Raw genomic sequence first — 27,626 nt, forward strand, 5'->3', positions numbered from 1 at the left:
TCAGAAATCCACCTGCCCCTGCCTCCCAAGTGCTGGGATTAAAGGCGTGCGCCACCACCGCCCGGCTAGTTTTATTCTTGAGCAAAGTCCAGCACAGATCCTATTTATATGAATTTATGTATGCAGAATTTTAATCTATATATGAAGTCAGGACCTTAGATTAAGTAATATACCTACAAGTGATAGACCTTAGTAAACAGAATTCTGAATAGTTTCTTCTATTTGCAATTCTGTTGGGAATTAGAACAGAGAATGCTATTTGTGCAGTGGCTAGTGTCAGGTTATAGTAATATTGTTTTCAAAGCATATTTTCAGTGTTGTTTTTACAACTTTATACTTTTTTAAATTCAATGTTAAGTATGTCTATGCCAGAGAGGGCATCAAATCTCTCTCTCCAGCCCCAGCTTTCTACAGGCTAAGCTTGATGCTGTGATGGTCTGTTAAGACTTATATAGCAACTATGTTGGATTTTTTTTTTTTGGTGGTAGTCATTGGTTTATTTTCTAGGAGGAATTTCCTGATATTTAATGTATCTCGTATTTATGGTTAAGCCTAAATAAAAATCAGAGTTTTAATTATTTTGTAAAACTTTTGGCATTAAAGATTGCCTTCTCCAGAACTTGCCAGTACTATTAGATACATAATTCATTTTCTTCATTTGCCTCAATTTTTTTATAGAAATAGATGCTTTGTTTCAAAGATAATAAGATATACACACTATTTCCATTTTAGTACAGAATTTGGAAACTAAGCAGACAAGGTTACTTAAGCTACATATTAATTACATAACAGTAATTAAGACTAGTAAGTTCAAGTATATTTTGGAAGGTAAATTAAACCATACTATAATTTCTAATTGCAGACCTCCCTCCCCTCCTCTTGAGATTGTCCATTATTTTTTAAAAGCATGTGTAAAGTTTGTTTTTTTCCCTGGCCATTAGAACATTTAATATAATGAGTGAGTATTGCTTCATTCTCCTTCACATGTGACTTATTTTCTGTGAATTAAGTACCTTTTTCTTGCAGATTATATTTCAATAATCCATATGATAGGAAGAGGATTGTAATGCATGTCATTTCTTCAGGTTTTCAGAACCAAAGAGGTTTCCTTGTGAGCAAACCTCTGTTCTTTGGTTAATTTCTTGCTGTTTCCTCCGGTAGGTACTCCAGGGGCAGTTGGATTGCTTGGCTGTGTCAGCCATTCAGGCTTTGACAGCAGTGATGAAGAATTCTCCAGCTGCTAAGGTGAAAATAGACCTTCAAGCTTTAAAATAGACATTTTATCAATTTTTACTGTATAAATCCCAAAGTTATATGTGAAAGTATATAAAAAATACCCAGTATAACACCTGTAATAAATAGCTTACAAAAATAGAATCCTATAGCTACACGCAGTTGCTTCTTATAATTTGCTCATAATTTAGTAAAGAAACTCTTTATGGATACTCTTAAGATTTTGAAAGACATGAATTTGTGTGATATTACCCACTTTTAATCCCAGCATTCACATGGCTGTCTCTCTCTGATTTTGTGGCCAGCCTGTTCTTCATAGCCAGTTCCAAGCTAGTCAGAGCTATGTCGTGAGACTCTCAAAAACAAACAATCCAGTGATGACTGAACTGAACTGCGCACTAATAACTGTTTACAGTGTTGGTCAAATGAGGGTCATATTGCTGGGATTAGAGGGGCCATGTTGCTGGTGTTGAGAATTGAGTGTATGGTTATTGAGCTTAAAGAATTAAGTTTTACAATATAGTTTTTAAAAATTAATATCAGTTTTGCTATTTAGCCAGTTTATAACTACCCAGAATGAGTATTTTTCACATGTGATCGCCTTATCAGTATGGGACTCATTTTCCCAGTGTGTGTGGCTAGAGGATTCTGTTTCTTTTTTTGTGATCATTAACCTCAAGGTTTTATATGAGTCTTTTTAAGATTTGTTTTTATGTGCATTGATGTTTTGCTTGTGTGTATGTCTGTGTGAGGGTGCGAGATCGTCTGGAACTATAGTTACAGACAGTTGTGAGCTGTCATGTAGGTGGTAGAAATTCAATCCAGGTCCTCTGGAAGAACAGCCATTTCTGTTAACCACTAAGCTGTCTCTTCATCCCCTTATGCCAGTTTTTAATCCACTGCCTGTGGCTATAGTTTTGTCTAATTATGCTCATATACTGATAAGTAGCTCATTGAGTCATTGTAAGTTTTGTGAGATATCTGTGTAGAGTGCTAGGCATGTGGTTAAGTATATGATACATGTTAGTGACATGATCACCACTCAAACTTCCGATCTTCACCTCTGACGTTTTCCTGTTACATGCTCTACTCTTCTGCTATCAGGAATGGAAACCATGGTTAAGTGTATGTCAGACCTTATAGTCTGACTTCTGATTTTACCTGCTGTATAATAATAGGGTGTTGGGGCTGGCGAGATGGCTCAGTGGGTAAGAGCGCTGACTGCTCTTCCGAAGGTCCTGAGTTCGGATCCCAGCAACCACATGGTGGCTCACAACCACCCACAATGAAATCGGACGCCCTCTTCTGGTGTGTCTCATGACAGCTGCAGAAAATTACGCCAGAGCGAGCGGGGCCGGAGCAAGCCTGAGCAGAGGTCCTGAGATCAACAGCAGCCACACACATGATCGAACACAGTCATCTGTACAGCTACAGTGTACTCATACACATAAAAATGAAATAAAATAATTCTAAAAAAAAAAAAAAAATTAATAGGGTGTTGTTGCTGTTGTTGTAAGGGAAATCACTTTTAGCACCAGAAATTCACTTAAAACAGATAGCTAGTATTTCTGAAATTTAAACCTTCAATGCTGTTTAAGTAATTTTAAAGGTGATTTTTTTCTTTTTACTATCTTTTACTATCTTTTATGGTTTAAAATTTCAAAGGTTGTGCAACAGGTTGGGCTCTAGCTCAGTGGCAGAATATATACTTAATGTGTTTAGTGCCTTCACCTCCCCTCCCTAAACTATAGGTTATATGACAAAGTACCTCTTGATAAGAATTTCTTCTTATCTTTGGTACATATAGCTAACTTCTTATAGAGATAACTGGTTTTACTGATTTTTTAAAAATGTTTTTATGGTTGGGGTATCTATTTTTGACTAATTTAATAGACTGATGTTCTCTTTTCTAGGTGTTTTGCTAGTCTTTATATTTTACTCTCTAGCTTCAGGTTTAAAATTATAAATGAATTGAAGCTTCCTAAGGGGAACTTGATGCAACAGACCATTTAGATATGGGAACAGAGAGAAAATGCCTTGTTCTCTCATTCTGCCCACTTAAAATTTGAGCATTGGGGCTGGGGAGATGACTCAGCGGTTAAGAGCATGGACTGCTCTTCCAGAGGACTCAAGTTCAATTCCCAGCAACCACATGGTGGCTCACAACCATCTGTAGTGGACTCCAATGCCCTCTTCTGGTGTGTCTGAAGATAGCAACAGTTTACTCATATACATAAAATAAATAAATCTTTAAGAAAAAAATTGAGCATGGTTGTAAACCTAATGTAAAGCCTCCACTTTGCCACTGAGCTACATCCCTAGTTTCTGTTGTTTAAGTGAGTCTCAGTATATAGCCCAAGGTGGCCCTGAACACTCAATCCTTCTTTCTTTACCTCCCCAGTTCTAGGCCACCACACTAATTAGAAATTAATCTAGCCTTTTTTTTTTTTTTTTTTGAGACATACTTCTAGACCAGTCAAAGCTAGGTAATAAAACACCCTGTCTTTACAGGTGCTGGGGAGGGGAGGACAGAACAGGACAGAATGACAGACAGACAGACAGAAGGTGAGGGCAAAGGAAGTGTCATACAACTTAATCTGAAGAAACCAGTTGTTTCGAATTTCACTTACTTTGATAGACTTTTGTATCTTTATTTATTTATTTATTTGTTTATTTTGGTTTTTCAAGACAAGGTTTCTCTGTATAGTCCTGGCTGTCCTGGAACTCACTCTGTAGACCAGGCTGGCCTCGAACTTAGAAATTTGCCTGCCTCTGCCTCCAGAGTGCTGGGATTAAAGGTGTGTGCCACCACTGCTTGGCTATGTAGCTTTATTATTATTATAGAAAAACATAGAATCTGTTTTAAGAAGGACACATTCAGATTCAAGGGCATGTCTAATATTCCAGTTCCTGAGATAAGTGAGACAGATAGAAAGATTATAATTTTAAGGCCACCTTAGGCAACATAGGAAGCCCGTGATTCAAAAGAGAGAGAGAAGGATGAATATAGATGGACATAGATAATGGAAGAGAACAAAACTGATTTCATAATCTTTGTATCTTATATTAATCAATTAGTTTAAATAAGTATTCAATATTTAATATTTCAACAAATTTAGTCATTGAGAATGTGTTTTGATATATTGTTTTATTATCTAGGAAGTATTTAAAGAAAGAATTGGCTATATGCACATGTTTGAGGTATTAAAATCTTTGGGCCAGCCACCACAAGAGCTGCTTAAAGAACTCATGAACATGGTGAGTTTTTAACCTTTATGCCGAGAAGTTCTACTATCTCCACCTTAAGAATAGTAACTACCCTCTCCTTCTGTGTTACTTTTCAGGCTGTAGAGGGTGATCATACTTCAGTTGGCATTTTGGGCATTAGTAATGTCCATCCTCTCTTGGTTCTTATCCAGTGGCTTCCGGAACTAGAATCCCATGACCTACAAATCTTCATCTCTGATTGGCTGAAAAAAATTTGTTGCATTAATAAACAGAGCAGAACTACCTGTGTGAATGCAAACATGGGAATAAAAATCATTGAAACCCTTGAATCCCATCCTTCCCTGCATCGAACTTGTGCTGAGAACTTGATTGCAATCCATGGTTCATTGGGAAGTCAGTCGGTGAGCGCAGAAGAAATCCGTCGGCTTCTACGATTGCTGAGAGTAGATGAATCAGAATGTATTCACCCATACACCATTCCTGTGACTCGTGCAATCCTAACAATGGCACGGAAACTTAGTTTCGAGAGTGCACTGCAGTATTTTAATTTGTCACATAGTATGGCAGGAATTTCTGTGCCTGCCATTCAAAGATGGCCTGGGTCTGCATTTTCCTTCACTGCTTGGTTTTGCTTGGATCAGGATCCATTAACCCTTGGGAGTGCTAACAAAGGAGGAAAAAGAAAACAATTATATAGGTAATGATACAAATTGTGGAATATAAATGAATTTTGTCCGTATATTCTATGATTCATGAATAGGAAAAAGTAAGCATCTAGTTTTTAATATTTATAATAGTTGATGTGAAAAAATTTTATTTTGTGGCTCTATAGTTTAGAAGTGCTTTATTGCTTTCAAAATAATTATCCTGTACTTTAGATATTTTTCTGGCTAAAAACTGTCTTTAGGAAACAAAAATCGAAGTAGTATAAAAGTGGAGAAGAGGGGCTGGTGAGATGGCTCAGTGGTTAAACACTGACTGCTCTTCCGAAGGTCCTGAGTTCAAATCTCAGCAACCACATGGTGGCTCACAACCACCTGTAATGAAATCTGACCCTCTCTGATATGTCTGAAAGACAGCAACAGTGTACTTATCTATAATAATAAATAAATCTTTTTTTAAAAAAAAAGTGGAGAAGAAAGGAATAGTAAACTCTGCCCCACTGAAGGAGCTGTGTTCTTAAGTAAAATGTGCAGGTCTCAGTGGCTGTTAATAAACAGGGTTTCTCTGTAGCCCTGGCTGTCCTGGCACTCAACTATGTAAACTAGGCTGGCCTTGAATGGCCTGCTTCCGCCTCCTGAGTGCTGGGATTAAAGGCATGTGCCATGACACCCCAGTAATAAATTTTAACATACTTTATGTTTTTAAAAACTTATGTATGCTTTCTGAATATTTAGAAGAATTTAAATATTTGAAAATTTAGTTTTGTTCTAGTTCAGTGGTTTTCAACTTGTGGGTTGCAACCCCTTTGGGGAATCTGTCTGACCAATTCACAGGGTCCTAAGACCATCAGAAAACATGGATATTTATTTACATTATGACTCATAACAGTAGCAAGTTACAGTTGTAAAGTAGCAGCAAAAATTATTTTATAGCCGAGCAGTGGTGGCGCAAGCCTTTAATCCCAGCACTTGGGAGGCAGAGGCAGGCAGATTTCTGAGTTCGAGGCCAGCCTGATCTACAGAGTGAGTTCCAGGACAACCAGCGCTATACAGAGAAACCCTGTCTCGAAAATCCAAGGGAAAAAAAATAAGAAAAAAAATTTATAGTTGGGGGTCACCACAATGTGAGGAACTGTATTAAAGGGTCACTGCATTAGGAACATTAGGAATCACTGCTTTAGCTTTATAGTGAAATCCCATTTATAGTATTATCTTTTATAATTTATTAACTTTTATGCCCAGAATGGATTTAAAAATGACAAAGTTGGGCTGATGAATTAAGTAGCAACATTGTTAATAAAGATTTGTGATGGCCTTATGGTTAATAATGATGGGCTTCAAAGAGAAAGAGATTCAGCAAGTTGATCTTAGGTTCTCATAACACATTTTTGTTAGCTTTTTTACAGGCAGTGGAATGGGCTTTGAAGCTTTTATAACCCACGTAGGTATGTTGGTTGTAGCAGTGTGCACGAAGAGAGAGTATGCAACAGTTATGCTTCCTGACCATAGTTTCTGTGATTCTCTCTGGGTAAGACTCAAGGACGCCACATCAGACTCTTGGTTCTATCTTTTCTTTAAGATGTATAACAGTTTGATGTATTTTTATGAGGAGCTTTTATCAGCTTTGCCAATTTTCATTTCCTCGTTCTGTTGGTTGTGAAGTTCTATCTATAAAGATGTTAATGTATTTACCATTGTCTTTAAAGTAACAGTAAGAATTTTTTTTTTGCTGAAACTTATATTGTGAGTGTTTGAAGATTTCCTAGACTGATTTTTGAATTTCAATTCAAAGTGAAAGGCGAGGTTGTTAAACCATTTACTTCTGTTGCTTATCTAAAAATTGTAAAATGCTTCTCATTGAAAAGGATATTTAAAGCATTATAAAATGCAGACAAGACTGCAATATTTGTGAGTCTTTTGGTAATCGCTTATTTTTTTTTTTGTACTGCTTAAAATTGTTACTTGTTTTGGGAACATCATTGAATCAGTGTTTTAGCTGTCCTTAATACTTTGTTTATACAAAGTATGAAGTGATATTCTTTAAGCATATGTCATTGCAGAGGCACAGTGTGATTTTAGTCATTATAATGTATGCTTTTCTTCATCAGCACAACATCACCATCGTTCACATGCCTGGAAAAAGGCCCTTTGGCCAGAGTCTTGTCTATATTTATGACAATGGACAACAAAAGGTTTCTGCCCCTCTCAGATTTCCTGCTGTAAATGAGGTAAATACATGGACCTTATTCTTTATAGGCCTATTGATTGAAAAATCCTGAAGATATTTAGGAAATATATTCAATTTTTTTTTTTTGCCTAAAATTTTGAATTGTGTTCTATGTTAAGATACAGAAAATTGGTATTCATTTCTCTTAGTCGGCCATTAGATAATTTCAGATATTACGTGGAAAAAAAAATAATTCAAGAAACAAGCATATAATGAAAGTTTTGGAGAAGTAGGAACTGCAAAGCTAAATGAACAGACTAAAGTATCATAAAGAACAAAACAAAACAAAACACCCAAACTTCTTTAAAGTATATAAAATGTTTAAGAAAAGTCTACAGTAGACTTTCCTATCTGTTAAATTTGAACTGGTGACGAAGTCACCTGAAGCTTTATTCTCCACTCAGGTAAAGAAGGCTTGTGTGAGACTGGCTGTTTAAGAAAGTCTTTTCTCAGTCTAGTAGGACAAAGTAGGTTGTTTCTCAATAAGATTTACCTGAGAGTTTCTTGCTTCATCTCATGAGTAGCCTTTGATTAACATTATTCTGTTACAGAATACTAATGATAAATTTTGTGTAGGAAAGTAATTATCTCTATTTTAGATAACATTAAACTTCTTTTAACTTTTTAAAAATAATCCTCACTGATTAAAAAAGACTCACTCAAAAATGGTTTATTGAGTCAGAAAAGTAATGTATATATTCTTTTGCTAAAAGTAACTCTGGCCGGGCGGTGGTGGCGCACGCCTTTAATCCCAGCACTTGGGAGGCAGAGGCAGGCGGATTTCTGAGTTCGAGGCCAGCCTGGTCTCCAGAGTGAGTTCCAGGACAGCCAGGGCTATACAGAGAAACCCTGTCTCGAAAAAAAACCAAAAAAAAAAAAAAAAAGTAACTCTGACAGTCATACCTTAGGCATATACTTGCCCATATATGTCATGACCTAGTTGAAAAATTAGCTTCACTTTTATTTTTAATGTGCTTATTTACATAGTTTTTATATACTATTTCATCTTATTTTCACTTTATTTTAAAGTTCATTTATTTATTTTCACATTGCTGGATATCAAACCCAAGCTTCACACGTCCTAGACAAGTATTTCACCATGGAGCTAAATGTACAGCTCCATAGTATTTCATTTCGTTGTTCTGTGTTTGTGTGTTTGTTTGTGTGTGTGTGTGTGTGTGTGTGTGTGTGTGTGTGATAGGTTCTCACAATGCAGCTCATGACTGCTTGCCCATGGCCCTCCCCAGTCCTGAGATTATGACCTATGAGCCACGTAGCCCAGATTTGCGCTGTTTACTTTTAAATGCGAAGAAAATTATTTTAAAATTGTGTGATTTTAAGTAGTTTTTGTCATTTTGTTTAATCTTTAGCCATTTACTTCCTGTTGTATTGGTTCAGCTGGGCAAAGAACCACTACTCCTCCACCATCTCAAATCCCAGACCCACCATTTTCTACTCCCATTACCCCTCACCGGACATCATTTGGTGGAATATTGTCATCAGCCTCCTGGGGAGGAACAATTGAAAAATCGAAATTGTTTACCAAATTAATTTCAGCTGGAACCCAAGATAGTGAATGGGGTTGTCCCACGTCTCTGGAGGGCCAGCTAGGCTCTGTGATGATATTCCATGAAGCTCTGCAGCCTCCTCAGGTCAAGGCCTTGTATTTAGCAGGTGAGCGTGCACAGCCACAGTATTTAGCATTGTCTTTTTCTTCCCATTTTTACCTGAGTGTTTCCTAAAGAGTTATTTGATTTGAAGAATGTGTTCATTCATTCATTCATTCATTCATTCACTCACATTTTGGGAATCTAGCACATACTAAAGCCAGTAATCTAAGTACTGAACTCTATTACACACCTGTGATTGCTTTAAATGGAACTGAAAAGAAAAGCCTATTGTAAAGTATACTTTCTTGTAGGAATACCTAAAACAAGTGTGTGGTGTGTGTACCTTTGTAAGTTGATGAGCACCATGTGTACATAGTTGTCCAGACAGGTCAGGGGTATCTGATCCCTACAGTTCCCAGCTGCTTCATCTGGGTGCTGGGAACCGAACCCAGATCCTCTGCAGAGAGTACTATGCGCTCTTAACCACTGGGTCAGCTCACCAGATACATTTCCAGATGTCGTTAATTTTTTTTCCCTTTTTTTTCTTTTTTTTCTTTTTCTCTAGACAGGGTTTCTCTGTGTAGCCCTGGCTGTCCTGGAACTCACTCTGTAGACCAGGCTGGCCTCGAACTCAGAAATCCACCTGCTTCTGCCTCCCAAGTGCTGGGATTAAAGGCGTGCACCACCACCGCCCAGCTGATCATTAAATTTTTAAAAAAGTTTTATATTTAACATATATGAATATACTGTCGCTCTCTTTAGACATACCACAAGAGGGCATCGTATCCATGTGTTTGCTGGGAATTGAACTCAGGAAGAGGCAGTCAGTGCTCTTAATTGCTGAGCCATCTCTCAAGTATGAATATTTAAGTTTCTTAAGTATCAAAACTGCTGCCTGTGCTAGTCTCCCAGGATGGCTATGATCAGTTTCTAGACTCTGTGTCCTTAATCATCAAAGTTGGTTTTCTTAACATTTCTGGAGGGGAAAAGTTCAAGATGAAGTAATATGAATATTGTTTTGTAGTGATTTTCTTTGCTTTAAGATTCTTACTATGCCAGGCAGTGGTGGTGCACGCCTTTAATCCCAGCACTTGGGAGGCAGAGGCAGGTGGATTTCTGAGTTCAAGGCCAGCCTGGTCTACAGAGTGAGTTCCAGGATAGCCAGAGCTACACAGAAAAACCCTGTCTCGAAAAAGCAAAAAAAAAAGGGCTGGCGAGATGGCTCAGCAGGTAAGAGCATTGACTGCTTTTCCAAAGGTCCTGAGTTCGGATCCCAGCAACCACATGGTGGCTCACAACCACCTGTAATGAGATCTGATGCCCTCTTTTGGTGTGTCTGAAGACAGCTACAATGTATTACGCGGAGCAAGTGGGGCTGGAGTGAGCGGGGCCGTCCTGAGTTCAATTCCCAGCAGCCACATGATGGCTCATGGCCAACTGTACAGCTACAGTGTACTCATACACATAAAATAAAATAAAAAAGATTCTTACTGTAAGAGATTATGAATTAGTATGAATTTTTTCCTCAGTGCATATAGAGAAAAAGACCAGGTCTCTGTAGTGTCTCTTCCTTTTCTTACGAGGGACTCTGTCTGATTAGGATCCCATTCTTAAGGCATGATTTATTTTTAATTTTTTGTTTAAAGGCTCTAATTATAATAGTCACATTGGAAATTATGTTTTTTAAGTGTGAATTTCAGGTCCTAAATTTCCATAACACTATATGTACTTTAGATAGATGCTAATGAATTGATGAAATCACATATGAGCCTACCTACATAAGAAATTATGAGTGATTCTAAAATTATGAGTCTTTCCCAGATTTGTCATGTTTATGATTTATGTATTAATATGCCTAAAAACTTTGTGAAGGCAGCACAGGTAGGTGTTCCTGGATAGTATTGTAAATGTTCTTGCTTTGGATTTTTTTCTCTTGGCTATGATTTTGAATATAATATATTAATTACTATTTAGTCCTAACATTTCTGTTTTATAACTGTATTTTATCAGAATATTCTAAATTAAAAATTTTTTAAGAGTCATGGACATTAATTCTGCAGAGAGACTGTTTTTCATAAAAATTCCCTGTTCAGATTGCATAGGAGTTTTGCGATGAATAGGACTATCTGGATTGTTCAGAGTTTAAATTAGAACCTTATCATTTCTTTGACACTCATTGAGTATTTAAATGTGTGGTTAGAAATAAGTCATTTAGTTAAGTGTTTGTGGTTATATAGTATACAGTTTACTCTTATAGTTCTACTTACAACTTTACTCTTAAATGATAATTATATCATTATTATAAATTATTGTTCTTTACCTCTGTATGGTTTCTTGAATTTATGATTATAAATTCTTTATAATTTGTTGTTTGTTTTTGGAGACAGAGTTTCTCTGTGTAGCCCTGGCTGTCCTGGAACTTGCTCTGTAGACCAGGCTGGCCTGGAACTAACAGAGATCCACCTGCCTCTGCCTTCCAACTGCTGGGAATAAATATGTGCACCAGCACCACCTGGCTATAATTTTTTAACTATTGGTATAAACTTAAAATTTTCATTATGAGGGCTGGAGAGATGGCTCAGCAGTTAAGAGCACTGACTGCTCTTCCAGAAGTCCTGAGTTCAGTTCCCAGCAACCATATGGTGGCTCACAACCATCTGTAATGGGATCTGATGCCCTCTTCTGGTGTGTCTGAGTACAGCAACTGTGTACTCACATGAAATTAATAAATCTTTAAAACAATTTTTTCAATATGATAAGCTATTGTATTTAGAGTTTTATTTTAGTGGTTTTAATGATTTAATTCTGAGAATAAACATTAAAATTGTGAATAAGTGAATGGTTCTCTATATACATGTCATAGAGTCAATAGAGAAAAACCAGTCCCAGTACTCTTGATGACACAGAAGTATGTCAGCTTCAGCACAGCTTCTGTAAGATGGAGTATCAAGCTGTGCTGTGGAAATGGCTCAGTGAGAGCAGCACAACCTGAGTTTGGATCCCCAGCCACCCCTGGAACAGCTGGATATGGCTGCTCTCCACCCAGAATCCCAGTGGTAATATGTGGAGACAGGTGGATTCTAGGCCAGCCAGCCTCCCTAAATGATAAGCTTCAATTTGAATAAAAGGTCTGTCTAATAAAAATAAGGTGGAGCCAGTTGTGGCAAATACTGGGATATGCTGAATAGGCAGAGGCTAAGGCAGAGAGAGATATAAGAAGACACCCAATATCTTCCTTTGGCCTCTCTACATGTACATGAGCACATGTACTTTTATACATATGCTCTCCCCCCCTCTTACACACACACACACACACACACAAACACACACATACACACACTTAAATAATTATAGTTCAAATAATCTTCCATTATGTGTCAGATGGAACCTTGTTTGAGCTTACATTTCAGTTGTAAATAAAATGAGCACTACCTACTTACATGCTATTCCATTTCTCTGCTGTCTGTCCAAATTGAAAAAACAGGTTTTTTTTTGGGAGGGGGGTTGTTTTTTGTTTTTTTTAAGATAGGGTCTTATTATAGAACCCTGCCTGCTTCTGCCTTCTGAGTCCTAGCATTAAAGGTTATACCAACTGGGCTGGAGAGGTGACTCAGCAGTTAAGAACACTAGCTGTTCTTCTAGAGGACTCAGGTTCCCAGCACCCACATGGCAGCTCAGAAACTGTCAATAGTCTCTAATCCAGTTCCATGTTACTTGACACCCTCACATAGACATACATGCAGGCAAGACACCAATGCATATGAAATAAAAATTGGTAAATATATATAAAAGATATATGTGTGCCTTGTGTACCACTATGCTCAGTATCACATTAATTTTTAATACTTATTCTTTTTGAATTTGTTTACATTAGATAAATCAATACAAATTCAGTATTTTATAATATTTTCATACAGTGTCCTTTCTACAGCAGAGATTAATCATCTCCCCAAACATTCTAGGTTTTGGAAAAATTAGAAGTGACCTAAAACTAAAGTATATGTATACAGTGTGTTTTAGCTCTGTTGTTTGAGTAACTTGAAACATTTTGATTTTAAATTTTGTTCCAGTAACATAGAATCAAAGGGACCATATATGTTTAGTGATGTATGTGTATGTGTGTAACTAATTTTCAGGTCCAAACTGCTTAAGCCCTTGGAAGTGTCAAGACTGTGATATGGCCGATTTGCCAAGTAACGTCCTCCTTCACTACACAGGAAAGGTCAGAGTAAATGCAGGGGTTGTCCATAATTGTTACAATTACAATTCCCTGAGCTCAAACTGATGCTTTTATTCCTTTTGTCATTTCAATGGGTAATTGGGATTGGGGGTTGGGAGAGAGTGTTGAATCTTGAGTTTAAAAAAAATTAGGAATTGTAAAAGGAAATTGAGAAGCAGCAAAAATTAAGGCATACCTCCTCAAGTAAAGTTTAGGTTATGTGTCATTCTATTGTATACTGAAATAGTTTCTAAAATTGGTTCTGAGTTGGTTTTAGTGAATGAAACCTCTTAAACCTATTTGTCTAGTCATCTCAAGAGAGGTGAAACAGCAATACTCAGACTTTGGTTTGCTTTTTTAAAAATGTAATGGTGAGGGGAAGGGAGATGTTTCCTAAAGGATAGAAACACCTTCCAGTATACCTGCCATGTCTTGCTCTCTTTCCTTCAAAAACTCAGTCAGTAAGAGTAACAGACTAGCAAAGAAGGAAGGAGAAAGGTATAAATACAAGTGGGAGGAAGAAAGCAGAGGAGTACCACAAACAGCATTGTTTGCCTTTATCATATTGAATGTTACCTTGGCACAGAAAATACGTTTAATTGTATGAGACAATATAGAAAATATTTTTCTAGTTCAGCAAGCTGGTACATGATCATACTACTTATTTGTTACATCTGACCTGATAAAATAAACTTACTGATTTTATGTTCTTCCAACTTTATATTTTGATAAATTTCAAACTTTAGAAGTTAAAAAAAAGTAGTGTAATTATCCTACATAATTCTTTCCCAAATTAGCCAATTGTAAATATTGTTAATATTTGTTGTCTTTGATGACTTTTTTCAAGTCATTTGTACAAGTAGATTGGTTTAACTATAAAACTTTATCCCTGAATATTTTTACATAGTTTCTTACTTAATTGAATATATCATCTATTCAGTTTTCCCTAAAAATACTTATTTAGCAAAAGTTAGTTTTGATCCAGTCAAGATTTGTATACTTTCCCAAACAATGTGTTGGTTTATCTAACCATAATAACCTTCTTTCTTGGCAACTACTAGTATTTACTCTCCTATTCAGTCTCCAGTATGTCCCGCAGATTCTAGGAAATAATTGCATCTAATCCAAATAGTATACCGAGTGACATACTCTTTTCTGGCTTTTAATATTATGGTTGTTACCTTTTTACAAAGAAAATTTGAATTGGTGAGATTGTATCTTTTGAGACTGAAATTTTAAAAATATGTACTTTTAAGATTTTGTTATTGCCTTACTGTTTTCCCTCAAGAAGTGTGATTTATATGTAAGCACATCAATTTATTGAAGGTTTGTTTTTCCAAAATAGTGTACTAATGATACATGTCTCAAGTTAAGTGCATTCATGGAGTTCTTCCGTTTTTCACGTCCTTCTTGGAGATTGATGATATGCTTTCAAAATCATGCTGTGATAAAGATTCTACTTGGTTTAATCTGTTTCACCAGCTTTTTGAGCACTCTTTAGAAATAACTAAGTATTAACAAACGCTAATTTGTTAAATGATACTTTGGAAGAGTTTTCAGCTCTTCAGCTGTTTTCATCTCTGTCCTTCTTTGTAGCAGGTGTTTAGCCATCTGTTTCTTTAAATATCTATGTTTTCTTTGTGCCAAGAACTGAATGCAGTGACCCGCTTTTGATAAGCAAGTGCTTTAGATTTAGTCCCTGAATTTTTTTTTAAGAGCTATTATTTAAAATACTTGATGTGTAGCCATGAGGATCTGGGCTTGGATCCCCAAGCAGCTATGTAAAAGCTGGACATTCTGATGTGTGCCTGTAATCCCCGTACTGGAGGGTCAGAGACTGGTGCATGGGTTGCTGGCCACTCAGTCTAGCTAATGGTGCGCTCTAGATTCAGTGAGAGATCCTGTCTCAGAAAAGAAGGTAAAGAATGACTGATGCCATCTAAGACCAAACACAACACAAAGATAGATAGATAGGTAAGTAAGTAGGTAGGTAGGTAGGTAGGTAGGTAGGTAGATAGATAGATAGATAGATAGATAGATAGATAGATAGATAGATAGATCAAACAATAAAAAGCAAGTGCTAGGCATGTTATTGATTTTATTATATACTTTTAAAATTATGGTGGAATAGTCTCTGTGTAATTAAAGTTATGATTTGTTCTAATTGCAATAAGGTGCTTGTTGTATTTTTCTTTTGTTCTTAGGCTTGCAAAAATTCAATTTGCCTTGACTTGTCTACTAATTGTTTGCATGGAAGATTAACAGGAAACAAAGTAGTGAATTGGGACATTAAGGTAAATTAATAATATACAGTGGGCATTGTAGTATAATTTAAATTCTTTTTTTTTTTTTTTTTTTTTTTTGTCTTTTCGAGACAGGGTTTCTCTGTGTAACCCTGGCTGTCCTGGAACTCACTCTGTAGACCAGGCTGGCCTTGAACTCAGAAATCTACCTGCCTCTGCCTCCCAAGTGCTGAGATTAAAGGTGTGTGCTACCACTGCCTGGCTAAATTCTTTAAGTTTACTTAAGCATAGCATATAGCTAGAATTTTTGAATAATAGGAACTGGACACAGGACATTCAGAAGTCTGAGAGGAGGATGGGAAGGAGAAGTGTGTGTGTGTGTGTAGACACGCATGCGTGTATGCATGTGTGTGCGTGTGTGCATGCATACTGTTAGAAATCTATTTGATTGAGCAGCAAGCTTGCCTTTTAGGCTAAGTGAGCTGGCTACTCAGGATCTCCTGTCTTTGCCAGTGCTGGAGTTTTCAGGCAGTCCTGCCCAGAGTTTTCCATGGGTAGTTGGGATTTGAACTCAGACTTTCAGGTTCTCATGCTGGCACATAGTTTATCCACTGATTCATCCACCTGCCCAGATTTTACCTTTTAAACATCACCAAATTGATATTAATAGTAGGTCTCTATTAAGATTTTATGTAATGCTGGACATGGTAGTGGTGCCTTTAATCCCAACACTCAGGAGGCAGTGAGAGACAGTTCTCTTTGATTTGTGTTCAGCTTGGTCTTTTTAGGTAGTTTTAGGCCAACCAAAGCTGTATAGTGAGACACTGTCTCCAAAATAAAACAAAAAAGTCTTCAGGAGCTGGTGAGATGGCTCAGAGGGTAAGAGCATGAACTGCTCTTCCGAAGATCCTGAGTTCGGATTCCAGCAACCACATGGTGGCTCACAGCCATCCGTAATGAGATCTGATGCCCTCTTCTGGTGTATTATATTTATAATATAATAAATAAATCTTTGGGCTGGAGCGAGTGGGATTGACTGGAGCTAGCAGAGTTCCTAAAAGTCAATTCCCAACAATCAGATGAAGGCTCATAACTCTTTGTACAGCTACAGTGTGTACATACAATAAATGAATCTTTAAAAAAAAAGTCTTCATATAAATAAAGATAGATAGAGACACAGACAGATAGATACAATTTTATGCAGATTTATATTCTGAAGGATGAGTGTATAATAGTTGCGTGACTGACTGAAACTCAGTTACTTTTGTACACTGTGCTATCAATCAAGCCAACTCAAAAAATATGCTATGGTTTATAGTCATATATAAGTTGCACAGTTTAACTGTATAATATATTGACTTCATAAGACTAATTCTGTGTGTTATATATAGAAAATTACTTATGTTGTACAGATCTGAAAATCAGTCTTGTATTATAGTTATATAAATTAACTAGTGAAACATTTTGCCTAATGTAGGAGACAAGACAGGAACATAATTATTAAGAGAAAGACAATTATATTTTTATGTTTAAGTAAAATTAAAGTTCCACTCACAAAAATAAAATATTTGCCATCCATAAAGTTCAGTTACTACCACAGAAAGAGCTCTTTAAAATTAGTAATCATTATGTGGTTTTTTTTCTCAACATACACTTTTATCTTTTTATGTAATGGGTAAAGTGAATTTTAGATCATTTAAAAGTATACAAAACAAAGTGGCAGGCTTGTAGTATGAATAGTGCTTGAAATGTCAGGTGCAGTTACAACATAAGGGACATTGTATTGGGAAGTTTGGCTAAATTGGTGTTTTATAGCTGCAGTTGTAGCAGGTAACCATATGAGATGAGAAATTTGTTAATCTCATCTCCTCCCTTTCCTTTCTTTTCTTCCCTTTCTCCCCTTCTCTACTCCCTTTCTCTCTTAATCTCTCCCAGGCTGGCCTTGAATTTGGAATGTTCCTTCCTCAGCCTTTTTTATACTAGGATTACAAGGGTACAATAACACATCAGAGTAGTTTTGAATGTTTTAGTGATTAATAATAGAGTAACTTTATGTAACATTCTTTTTTGTCAGGTATTAAGCACTTTTTATATTTTAGCTTATTTCACCCATTCCATCTCCTGTTATCTAAAATTAGAGGAGTCAGTCATACTTCTGGTTCCTCACCTGTGTTTTTAGTGCATAATTGTACAGTTGTGTGACAGTTGCTTGCTTGTTCTTGGCATTTTTTGAATTACATTATATGTTACATATGTTTGAACTTCCTAAAAAACACGCACAGAAAAATGACCCAAAATGGTCTCTTTTGAATATCTTAAAGTTTTCTTTAAGACTGTCTGTGTAAGGATACATTCACCTTAGGCTATCACGTACATTACTTGAGGTTTATTAACAAATTGCATCTTCATACACACAGTAGATACTGAATTACACCATTGCTCTTATTTTGTAATGTTAATAGTTATTAATTTTTGTTTTTAGGACATCATCAACTGCATAGGTGGGTTAAATGTACTGTTTCCTTTACTGGAACAAATAAGCCACTTTAATGAAGGACAGACTTCTGAAGCAATGAGTGAAAACACAGTTCCTGAATTAGTAACACCTAGTGAACAAGAATGTATGGGATTGGCCTCCACAAGGGCATCAGGTAATAAAATTACATTAGCCCCACCCAGATTTATCATTTAGAAAGTTGAAAATTAGTTAGAAAATAAAATGCCATACCACTTAATTATTTATAGCTGTTGTAGCTTCCCTACTGAACTGACTTAGTAAGTTTATAATATTTTGGTCCAAACACTGAAGATAATAATTTTACTATTGACTATCTTTAGTTTATACTCTTAGTGGGAAAATACTCCTATATTGTTAATTATGGTACCAAGAAAATATTTACATATGGATACAATTATATAGAAAATACTTGCTGCTTTTTCTGATTTCATTGTCCAAATCAATCTTGGAAGCAAGCTAACAAATTGAAGTACTTTTTTGTTGCAGTGATAGAACATATGTGATATAAAGGTGATGAGAGTGATTATGATAATGACGTTTGCCTATTTTCACAGAGTCAAGGCTGGAGAAAAATCTAATTGCAACATTTATTTTGATTGTGAAACACTTTATTCAGAGACATCCTATCAACCAGGACAATCTGATTCAGTCCCATGGAGTTGCAACTCTTGGTGCTTTACTTCAGAAGGTAAGCAAGTCTAACCTGGGGCTTTCAGCTAAGGCCTAATCTGTAAGGAATGATTAAAGCAAATCAGGAGGCTGCTTTGATTGGAAGCCTAGTGCACATACCAGGATTTGGCTTCTCTCCTATAGGATTTTTGTTTGGTTGTTTTGGGTTTTTTTGTTTGTTCGTTTTGATTTTTTGTTTTAAACGTTGGTAGCTGCTGAAAAGGCTCCATAATAAGAGGCATAAGAAAGGCAGTGGATGCATTCCGAGAGACTAATAAATCCAGAGTACCACTTCACCATGGTAGAATTGCTCATAGTGACAATGTTAGAAGAAAGGTTCCTGGCTCCTGGTATACAAGGCTGGTCATAGTGGTGCATACCTTCAATCCCACATTTGGAAGGAAGAGGCAGGTTGGTTTCTTTAAGATTTATACTGTCCTGGTCTACATAGAGAATTCTGAGACAGCCTGAGCTTCATAGTAAGACCCTGTCCTTAAAAAGAAATGAAAAAATTAGTTAAGAAGCCTTGTATGTCCATTTCAGACAACCACTAGGCAATTTGAAAGATATAAAGAGACTGAGAGGCTGGGTGTGGTGGTACACAACTTTAAACTCAGCACTTGCTGGGCAGAGGCAGGCGGATCTCTGAGTTCAAGGCTACCGTTGTCCATAGACTAAGTTCTAGGAAAGCCAAGGATAAACAGCAAAACCTTTTCTCAAAAAAATACAATACAACAACAACAAAACAAAAACCAACCAACCAAACAAACAACTAAGAAAGAAAGAATGAATCTAGTCTGAAGCTCCTACCACTGGAAGACTACCATTAAATGTCAGAGAAATGAAGGAAATTATCCAAGAACTTCACTTTAAAATTACTGAGATTACTTCATATGGGCAAAAATGAGACTCTTTTGTACAGCCAAATTAAGATCTTTTTCTTGTAGTATACTTCCATCTGGTATACAGCGTAGGGTCCTTTTCACCGCCAGTTGTTAATTTAGCATGCAAGCTGTCTTAGGAAGCCAGTTTATGCAGACCAGACTTTAGACTACTGGACAAATGAGAAAACATACAGAGTCATATTGAGAAACTGATACATAACAGATTCCTATTCTAAGCCAATATTTTATGATCAGCCTAGGATGCCAGTGTACAAAGTTTGTAGCCTGCTTTCTGGTGAACTTCCAGTTTATAATTCTTTTGAAGCTGTCTCTACAAGATTATTTTATAATGTCCTTGAGAGACCTTCTTACAGAGTTGGTGTATAAGGCTCCAGTAAAAGTCATTTTCTTGAATTTAATTTACTAATCAGTAAAACAGTTGTGGGAAATGAATACAGTCTTGTCTACCTCAGTGTTGTGAAGGGAAAGGTGTGGTAGGAAGCCATAATACAGTTAAGGATAATACCACTTATGTCTGTAGCTTTCAGAGACCCTGGAGAGGAACTGTGAGTGTCGGAAGATACGACCTTACCCCACGTGCACTGATTGGATTGTCTTTATCTGTGGATTGGAGGAATAATTCTTTAAAGTTTCCCTTCTTTCCTTCCTTCCTTCCTTCCTTCCTTCCTTCCTTCTTTCCGTGTGCATTGCTGTGTTTCCTGAATGGGCACTGGAGTTACAGACAGTAGTGAGCTGCCATGTGGGTGCTGGAAGAGCAGCCAGTGCCCTTAACCTCTGAGCCATCGCTCTAGCCCGTTCTGGAGAATTTTCTAAGCTCTGTCATATCCTGACTCATGATGGTTTGCAGCTTCTGTCTCTTCATTTCTGAAGCTGGACTACCTGAGCTTAAAACTTTTGCTAGATGAATTGTATGGAGATGCTGTTCCATTTTTGGATTCACTATCTGTAAAATGAGAATGATAATTTCGTAGAGCTTCTGTAAAAATTTAGAGTGATAAGGCGCTTTGAGCATTAAAAAAGGGTGTGGCATGTGGAAAATATGATACAGTGTTAAATCATAAAGACTAATGATTTAAGTTATTTCTATTTTGTACCATCTTTTATTCTATATTTTTGGGTGTTCTGAGTTATTTGAAGTTTTAGTTTCTTACTATTATTTACCCAGACTTTTATGAAACTCTTTTCTGTTAAATTTTAGGTGCCAGGTTGTCTAATGGATGTTAATGTATTGATGGCAATTCAGTTACTAATTGAACAGGTATCATTAGAAAAAAACACACTGTTACTTCAACAAATGTATCAGTGTTTACTCTTTGACTTCCGTATTTGGAACCGTGGAGATTTTCCTTTTCGGATTGGTAAGACCAAGCTATCAAATAAAATATTATACAGTTGTTTTTGGAATGTATGACCATCTGTGTGACTTTATTCCAGTTATTTTTATTTGAACATTTTATTTTAGGCCATATACAGTATCTTTCGACGATCATTAAAGACAGCAGGAGAGTTTTCAGGAAGAAGTATGGTGTGCAGTTTCTCCTGGATACACTTAGGATTTATTATGGGTATGACATCTTTGTTCCTTCTCAGTTTAGCTTGCTGGGTTCTGTCTGACACCTGACTAAGTGTGTATGTAGCTTGTCCCCTTGTCCAGCAGTTGGGGAACTCTGAAACGTCAGAGAAACAGGGCAATGTAGAGGCTGAAATGATAGTGATAGATCAAATTTATTAGGTTTGTATGTTGTTTTGTTAGATGTGTGGTGTTATTCAGATGGCTCAAACTGTCTGTATTTAAGCATTTTCATCTGTCTAAAGTAGATTAAAAAGTGACTATGACCTTTACAAATTAAATTAATTAATAATGTTAAGACACATACAAGTGTCTGATTCTTGCTATTATAATTTATAGTTGTATAGTGGATATTGTAATAACTTAATTTCTGTCATTCAAACTCTTAAAATGACCTTTAGTGTAAAAGAAGCAAGGTGTGCTACTCATTTGGTAGAGTACTTTCCTAATAAACAGGTTCGCAGACACTGTGTTACTGCATGCCTGTAATACCAGCATTTGGGTATTAGAGGCAATAGGATCAGAAGTTCAAGGTCATTCTCTGCTCCATAGTAAGTTGTAGGTTAACGTATGAAAGGTTAGACCCTTTCTTTAAAAAAAAAAAAAAAAAAGAGGAAAATAAAAGAAAGCTAAGTTATCACAAATTGTAATAATTATATGAAGAGAGAGAGTGAGTGAGAGAAAGTGTGTGTGTGTGTGTGTGTGTATTGTTTTGTATGTGTTCATGGGTGGAGGGAATATATGTGCACATGCTATGGATGCCAGAGGCCAACCTCTGGGTGTTGTTTCTGCTCCTCTTTTTTATTTTCTGTTTTTTTGAGACAGTGTCTCTCTGTGTAGCCCTGGCTGTCCTGGACTGGCTCTGCTGCATGCTCTGATTAAAGGAGCAGATACTATGCCCAGCTTCTAGTGACCTTTTTCTTGGAGCTGAGAGTCAAGCCCAGAGCCTCGCATGTGCTAGGCAAGCGCTCTATGACTAAATTAAATCCTTAACCTCCCTAGTATATATTTTTTCTTTAAGATTTACTTATTTTTTAACGTATGTGGGTACACTGTCACTCTCTTCAGACAAACCAGATGAGGGCATCAGATCCCATTACAGACAGTTGTGAGCCACCATGTGGTTGCTGGGAATTGAACTCAGGACCTCTGGAAGAGCAGTCCTTAACCCCCAAGCCATCTCTCCAGCCCCTCTGGTATCCTTCTTAATTGCTCTCCATTGGTTTTTGAGGCAGGGCTTTTACTAACCCTGGAGGCCATCTCTTTGGCTTGAATGGATATCCAACAAACCCTAAGAAACCTTCTATCATACTTTCCCCAACTCTGGCTGCTATACTTGCTTTGTACATGGGTTCTGGGGCCTCAACTCTGAAACTTAGGCTTGCATAGCAAGTACTTTATTGATAAAGTGAGTCAGCTTCCCAGGCCATTTTTATATATATTCTTTATATGGTGTGTGTGTGTGTGTGTGTGTGTGTGTGTGTGTGTGTGTGTGTGTGTAGAAGCCAGAGGGTAACCTTAGGTGTCATTTTCCCTCAGATTTTATCCACTTTGGTTTTTTGAGACAGGGACTCTTCCTGCCCTGTTGCTCACTATTTGGCTAAGGTGTATAGTAGCAAGCCCCAGGGGCTACCTGTTTCTCCCCTACAAGGGTGTACTACTGTATCTAGCTCTTGATGTGGGTTCTGGGGAATGAACTCAGGCCCTGATGCTTGTGGAGCAAGTACTTTAGAGACTTTATGGCAAGTTCCTAGAAAGGTTTTGTTTTTATTTTTAAAAATATATTTCTGTGTGTTATGTATGTGGGGGAGGGGTGTCATATGTCATGACACGTGTGTGGAGTTAGGCCATCTTGTGCGACCTGGTTGTCTTACACTACTACGTGGGTCCCAGGATCAGTCAGGTGGTAATCAGGCTTGGTAACAAGTGCCTTTCTCTGTTCGTTACTAGGCTTCATTTTTAACATCATGAATTCTTTTATTTAAAATTATCAAAGAATTTAAATTAATATTTCAACTTTCACACTTCTGGTTTCTCTTTCAGGCATGGTTCTACATGTAATGAACTATCTTCAGATGATATTCAAACAATAAGGACTTCTTTGTATGGGCTAATTAAGTATTTTCTTTGTAAAGGTGGAACTCATGAAGAAATACAAAGTATCATAGGTTACATAGCTGCTACTAGTGAAGAAGAACAGGTATTATAGCTGAGATGGATTTTATTTAACTGGTCAATTACTTTGTCATTTTATACAGTTATATACTTAGTTGTCTAATGAATAAGTTCTTTTGGATACTGTTGAAGTATTACACAGTTAAAGACATACATTGCAATTTGTATCTGGAGAGTGGTTGCTGTGACAAAATACCAGAGACAAGCTGAGAGTAAGGTTCCCTTTGGCTAATGATCGAAGAGTTTCCTATCCTATTGTCATTTTCCCTTCTTGCTTCTGACTCATAATGAGTCAGAACATTTGGCAGTAGACCATAGTAGAGCAAATCTGCTCCTTTTTGGCAATCAAGAGGAAGAAAGAGCTGAATAAGAAGGAACCAGGGACGGGAGATAGCTTACAAAGGCATGATTCCATTTATTATTTCACCCAATAATACCCAAAGGTAAGTACTCTTACCTTTGTATAGCCCATTATAATCACCATTATACTTTATAATCATTATTATAATCTAGTCACCGTTATTATAGCCATTATAATTACTATAATGACTTACTAGTCACTAGTCACTTGATCAAGTCAAGTCCTTTGATCCTTTGATCTGATCATCCCAATAGTGCCTCCAGCTAGTGACCAAACAAGCTTTCAGCACATGAGCCTTTGAGAAAGACAGATTGTTACACAGTTGTATCTGTCAGTTTTCCAGTTTTGTTTTCATAATTTTCTTGTATTACCTGTCATCAACTTGAGAACTTTACTGTAGACATACAATAGTATTAAGCAATGCAGATGATATAGTTATGAAATTATTTTTTAACCTAATGGAATCTACATAGTTAAGAGAAGTTAACAGATAACTGTGAAACAAGTGTATGACTGTCTTAAGAGAAGGGTAAATGTATGAGGTATTACAGGAGGATTTTACATGTTGGGGAAACCAGAGTAGACCTTCTATAGAAGATATTTCTTTCCATATGGGCAAACAATGAAGGAATGGTTCAGAGATACTGAATGTGTATAATGAAAGGCTATGCAAAAGGAAGTGGAAGAAACAAAAGAGATCAGAGACAAAAAGCATGGTCTATCAGATTTAGTTTAAATAACTATTTGAGGCATTCACCTTTTTGCTGCCTGTGTAGATACATGATTGTTTTGTTTTGTGTTGTTTAACTTGAAAAGCTCTTGGGAATTTTGGATATACTCTTCAGTCTTCTACGAACCAGCCCAACTAGAGGTCAGCTTTTCTTACTGATGTTTGAACCAGGAAATGCTGACATACTTTATGCCTTGCTGTTAAATCAGAAGTACTCTGACAAACTAAGAGAAATCATTTTTAAGGTAAAAAAATTCATCTTTATATTTTGGCATTAAGAGAAGTCATTAAATTATTTTTATTAACTCTGATTAAATTATTTTTCATACTCCTTTAGTTTGTTTTTCATGTTGTTTGTGAATTTTAAAAACTATACCATAGACTCAGAATATAGTTAAGTAGTAGAGTACTGGCTTAGCATGCCCTGGGTTTATGTCCCTCCTCCAAATCTACCATTACATCCAAAAAGGCAGCGGCAGGGTTGGGGGACACCTAGATAAGCAAAACTATCAAAATAGCAAATAAAAATTAATATAATCAGATAAATCATCTCAGTGTAGTATAACCACTTGATCATATATTGTCCTTAATATAAAACTTCTCAGTTCTTCTTTGACATGCAGTAAATCTGTATGGTTCATCAGAACATTTAACAGTTAGTGATAGCAACTGTAATACGGTGCCCCATAGGTCAAGCATTGGGCATTCTTCAGGTCGAAGTTTCCTTAGTGCTTATTGCAGTTTTATGAGATAAATGCTCTCATTATTCCTATATTATAGGTGATAAAATTGAAGCTAAGAGACTAACAACTCTATCAAAACACACAGAATGTACTTTATTTTCTGTGGAAACTGTAAAGACTCGGCCCTGTGTGATACCACACATTTGAGCTTTTTATTACCTAAAAAGTAGAAGAGCCAGGCATACTTTTACCAGATTTTTTTTTTCTCTTAAATTCTCCTGTTTGGTGTATTTTATTCCTTCCTGGCTGTTTTTACATTGTTATTAGAGTTATGTTATTTAGCATATTTTTAACAGTTTATGTTTTGATCACCTGTGTTTGAAATCACTAAACTTTAGAAAACAAAGATGGAATAAAAGGTCTAAAGTGGGTGTCTTCTGGTGTTGCTTATGGATGGTTACCAAGGAGGCTTCTCTTAGAAGAAGCATATGCCCTTACTTGGGTTCATTCATGGAGAGGGAATATTTCTTTTAAAAGTACTTCTTAGGGATTGTTTATGATTTTCTGACATTATCCTTTTATAGTTTATAAAAACATAACCTCTTGAATAACATTGTTCTTACTCCTGGAAATAATGTAGCTACAAGGTCAGCCTCTCCCCCAGTTTTTAGATATGAATTAGTTGGGTTGCTTCACAAACTGAAAATTGATTACTGTTAAGTAAATGAGTTAAGAATATTTTAGGCTGCGTGTGATGGCACACACCTTCAATCCCAGCACTGGACATCAGGCAAGCCTGGTCTCTACACAGTGAATTCCAGGCCAGTCAGAATATATATAAAGATCTTATCTCAAAAAGAAATTTGATAATGATTATATAATAATAATAACAACAACAACAATAATAATAATAACAGTAATTGACACATGAACGTACTCTTCATGCTTGCTAGCTGTATACACTATTCTTTCATTTGCCGTATTTAGAGTTTTAGCATTATTTACAGAAATACAAATATATTTCAGTACAATATATTGTTAATGCTCCAAAATCCAATGTTTCACAGCATTGAAAAGACTAATACTTTTTATGTCCAGGTCATGGAACAGATGTTAAAATGCACAAATGTTTATGAACGTAGTAAACAACGTATCCGTCTTAGAGAAGTTGGCTATTCAGGAATTGGACTCCTCCTTAATGAAGCTCCAGTTAACACATCTCTTATTAAAAACCTTGTTAACCAAATCATTAATACAGGTAAGACTGGGACTGATAACAGTGATGTGTTTAAGCAATTGGTTTTCCTAGAGCGGAGGCTATCCCAAAAGGTGTTGTCTGTCTGTGGGATGTGTTCTTCTAGCTGGGCTGCCTTGTTTGGCCTCAGTGGGAGAGGATGCCCCTATCCCCAGCGATGGAGATGGGGGGTGGGCAGGTATTCAGGGGGACCTACTCTCTCAGAGGAGAAGGGGATGGGGGAGGGTTGTTGGGGATGAATGGGAGGGTATTGAGAAGAATGTAAAGCAAATAAATAATAAATATAAAATAAAATAATTGAAAATTTAAAAAAGGAAAATATTTTCAATAAAAAAGAATAGATTTCAAAAAATAAAGAAATTAGTTCTTTCTGGAAGATTTTTGTTTGTTTGTTTGTTTTGTTTTTATTTTTCGAGGCAGGGTTTCTCTGTGTAGCCCTGGCTGTCCTGGAACTCACTCTATAGAGCAGGGTGACCCCTAACTCAGAAATCCTCCTGTCTCTGCCTCCGAGTGCTGGGATTAAAGGCCTGTGCCACCACTGCCCAGTGGAAGTTTTTTTTTTAAATATCCCTTTTTAGGTTACTTTTTAAATTATCTGTTACTCGATTTTCCAAGCTGTTCCTCAGATAATGTATTTCTGTAATTGTTTTTTACTTTCCAAGACATAGCTTTAAAGTAAATGGCTACTGAGTAAATAGCCAAGGTAATGACTGGCTTTATAAATAAGAAAGGGGCATTAACAGTGTAGGGGAATGCCAGGGCCAGTAAGCAGGAGAGGATGAGGTGGTGAGCAGGGGGAGGGAGGAGGGAACAGGGGTTTGTTTTTGTTTTTGTTTTTTATTTTATTTTATGTTATTTTATTTTATTTTATTTGGAGGGGAACCTGGGAAAGGAGATATGTATGACACGTAAATAAAGAAACCATCTAATTAAAAAAAAAAGAAAGGAGCATTAAATAAAATATGTATAGAAAGAGCTTAAGTTTTTTAAAGTACTTAAATTCTTAAAGATAAAATGAAAACTAATTTGAAACATATTTTCTTTCTAGTTTTGTGTAGTAATTTTTTTATAAACTTACCCATAAACTAGAATTTATGGCAGGTGCCCTACCTAGGTGGAGAAATTAAGTTATCTTGCTTGAGTGGTTTACTAAGTAGTATATCAAGTCTCATTGATAATCCAAAATAGGTATATAAAAAGATAATAGTATTATATCCCTGCAGTATAGACAATATACTCAGGCAGTCAAAGTAAGATAAGTTATTTAGGCTTAATTTGGAGCATTATCAACCTGAAGTTTTTGGGGAGAAATTTGAAGTTCTCTTTGGAAAGTGAATA

General features: G+C 36.4%; 1 protein-coding gene across 6 annotated transcripts in view; it reads left to right on the forward strand.

The window, feature by feature from the left end:
* The window catches only part of Nbeal1 (neurobeachin like 1), a 155,517-nt gene that overhangs the window by 50,874 nt on the left and 77,017 nt on the right, over nt 1–27,626 (forward strand). For all 6 annotated transcript variants that reach the window (XM_031367667.1, XM_031367670.1, XM_031367668.1 and 3 more), the window contains 15 exons: nt 1,162–1,245; nt 4,393–4,491; nt 4,578–5,158; nt 6,519–6,651; nt 7,232–7,351; nt 8,721–9,024; nt 13,097–13,182; nt 15,384–15,473; nt 17,905–18,073; nt 18,495–18,628; nt 20,713–20,872; nt 20,977–21,079; nt 23,128–23,284; nt 24,437–24,595; nt 26,132–26,291. In XM_031367667.1, the coding sequence (XP_031223527.1) occupies nt 1,162–1,245; nt 4,393–4,491; nt 4,578–5,158; nt 6,519–6,651; nt 7,232–7,351; nt 8,721–9,024; nt 13,097–13,182; nt 15,384–15,473; nt 17,905–18,073; nt 18,495–18,628; nt 20,713–20,872; nt 20,977–21,079; nt 23,128–23,284; nt 24,437–24,595; nt 26,132–26,291 (2,539 nt within the window). The remainder of the gene's footprint in view (nt 1–1,161; nt 1,246–4,392; nt 4,492–4,577; nt 5,159–6,518; nt 6,652–7,231; nt 7,352–8,720; nt 9,025–13,096; nt 13,183–15,383; nt 15,474–17,904; nt 18,074–18,494; nt 18,629–20,712; nt 20,873–20,976; nt 21,080–23,127; nt 23,285–24,436; nt 24,596–26,131; nt 26,292–27,626) is intronic.

The sequence above is a fragment of the Mastomys coucha genome, unplaced genomic scaffold (assembly GCF_008632895.1).
Source record: "Mastomys coucha isolate ucsf_1 unplaced genomic scaffold, UCSF_Mcou_1 pScaffold14, whole genome shotgun sequence".
Lineage (NCBI taxonomy): Eukaryota > Metazoa > Chordata > Mammalia > Rodentia > Muridae > Mastomys > Mastomys coucha.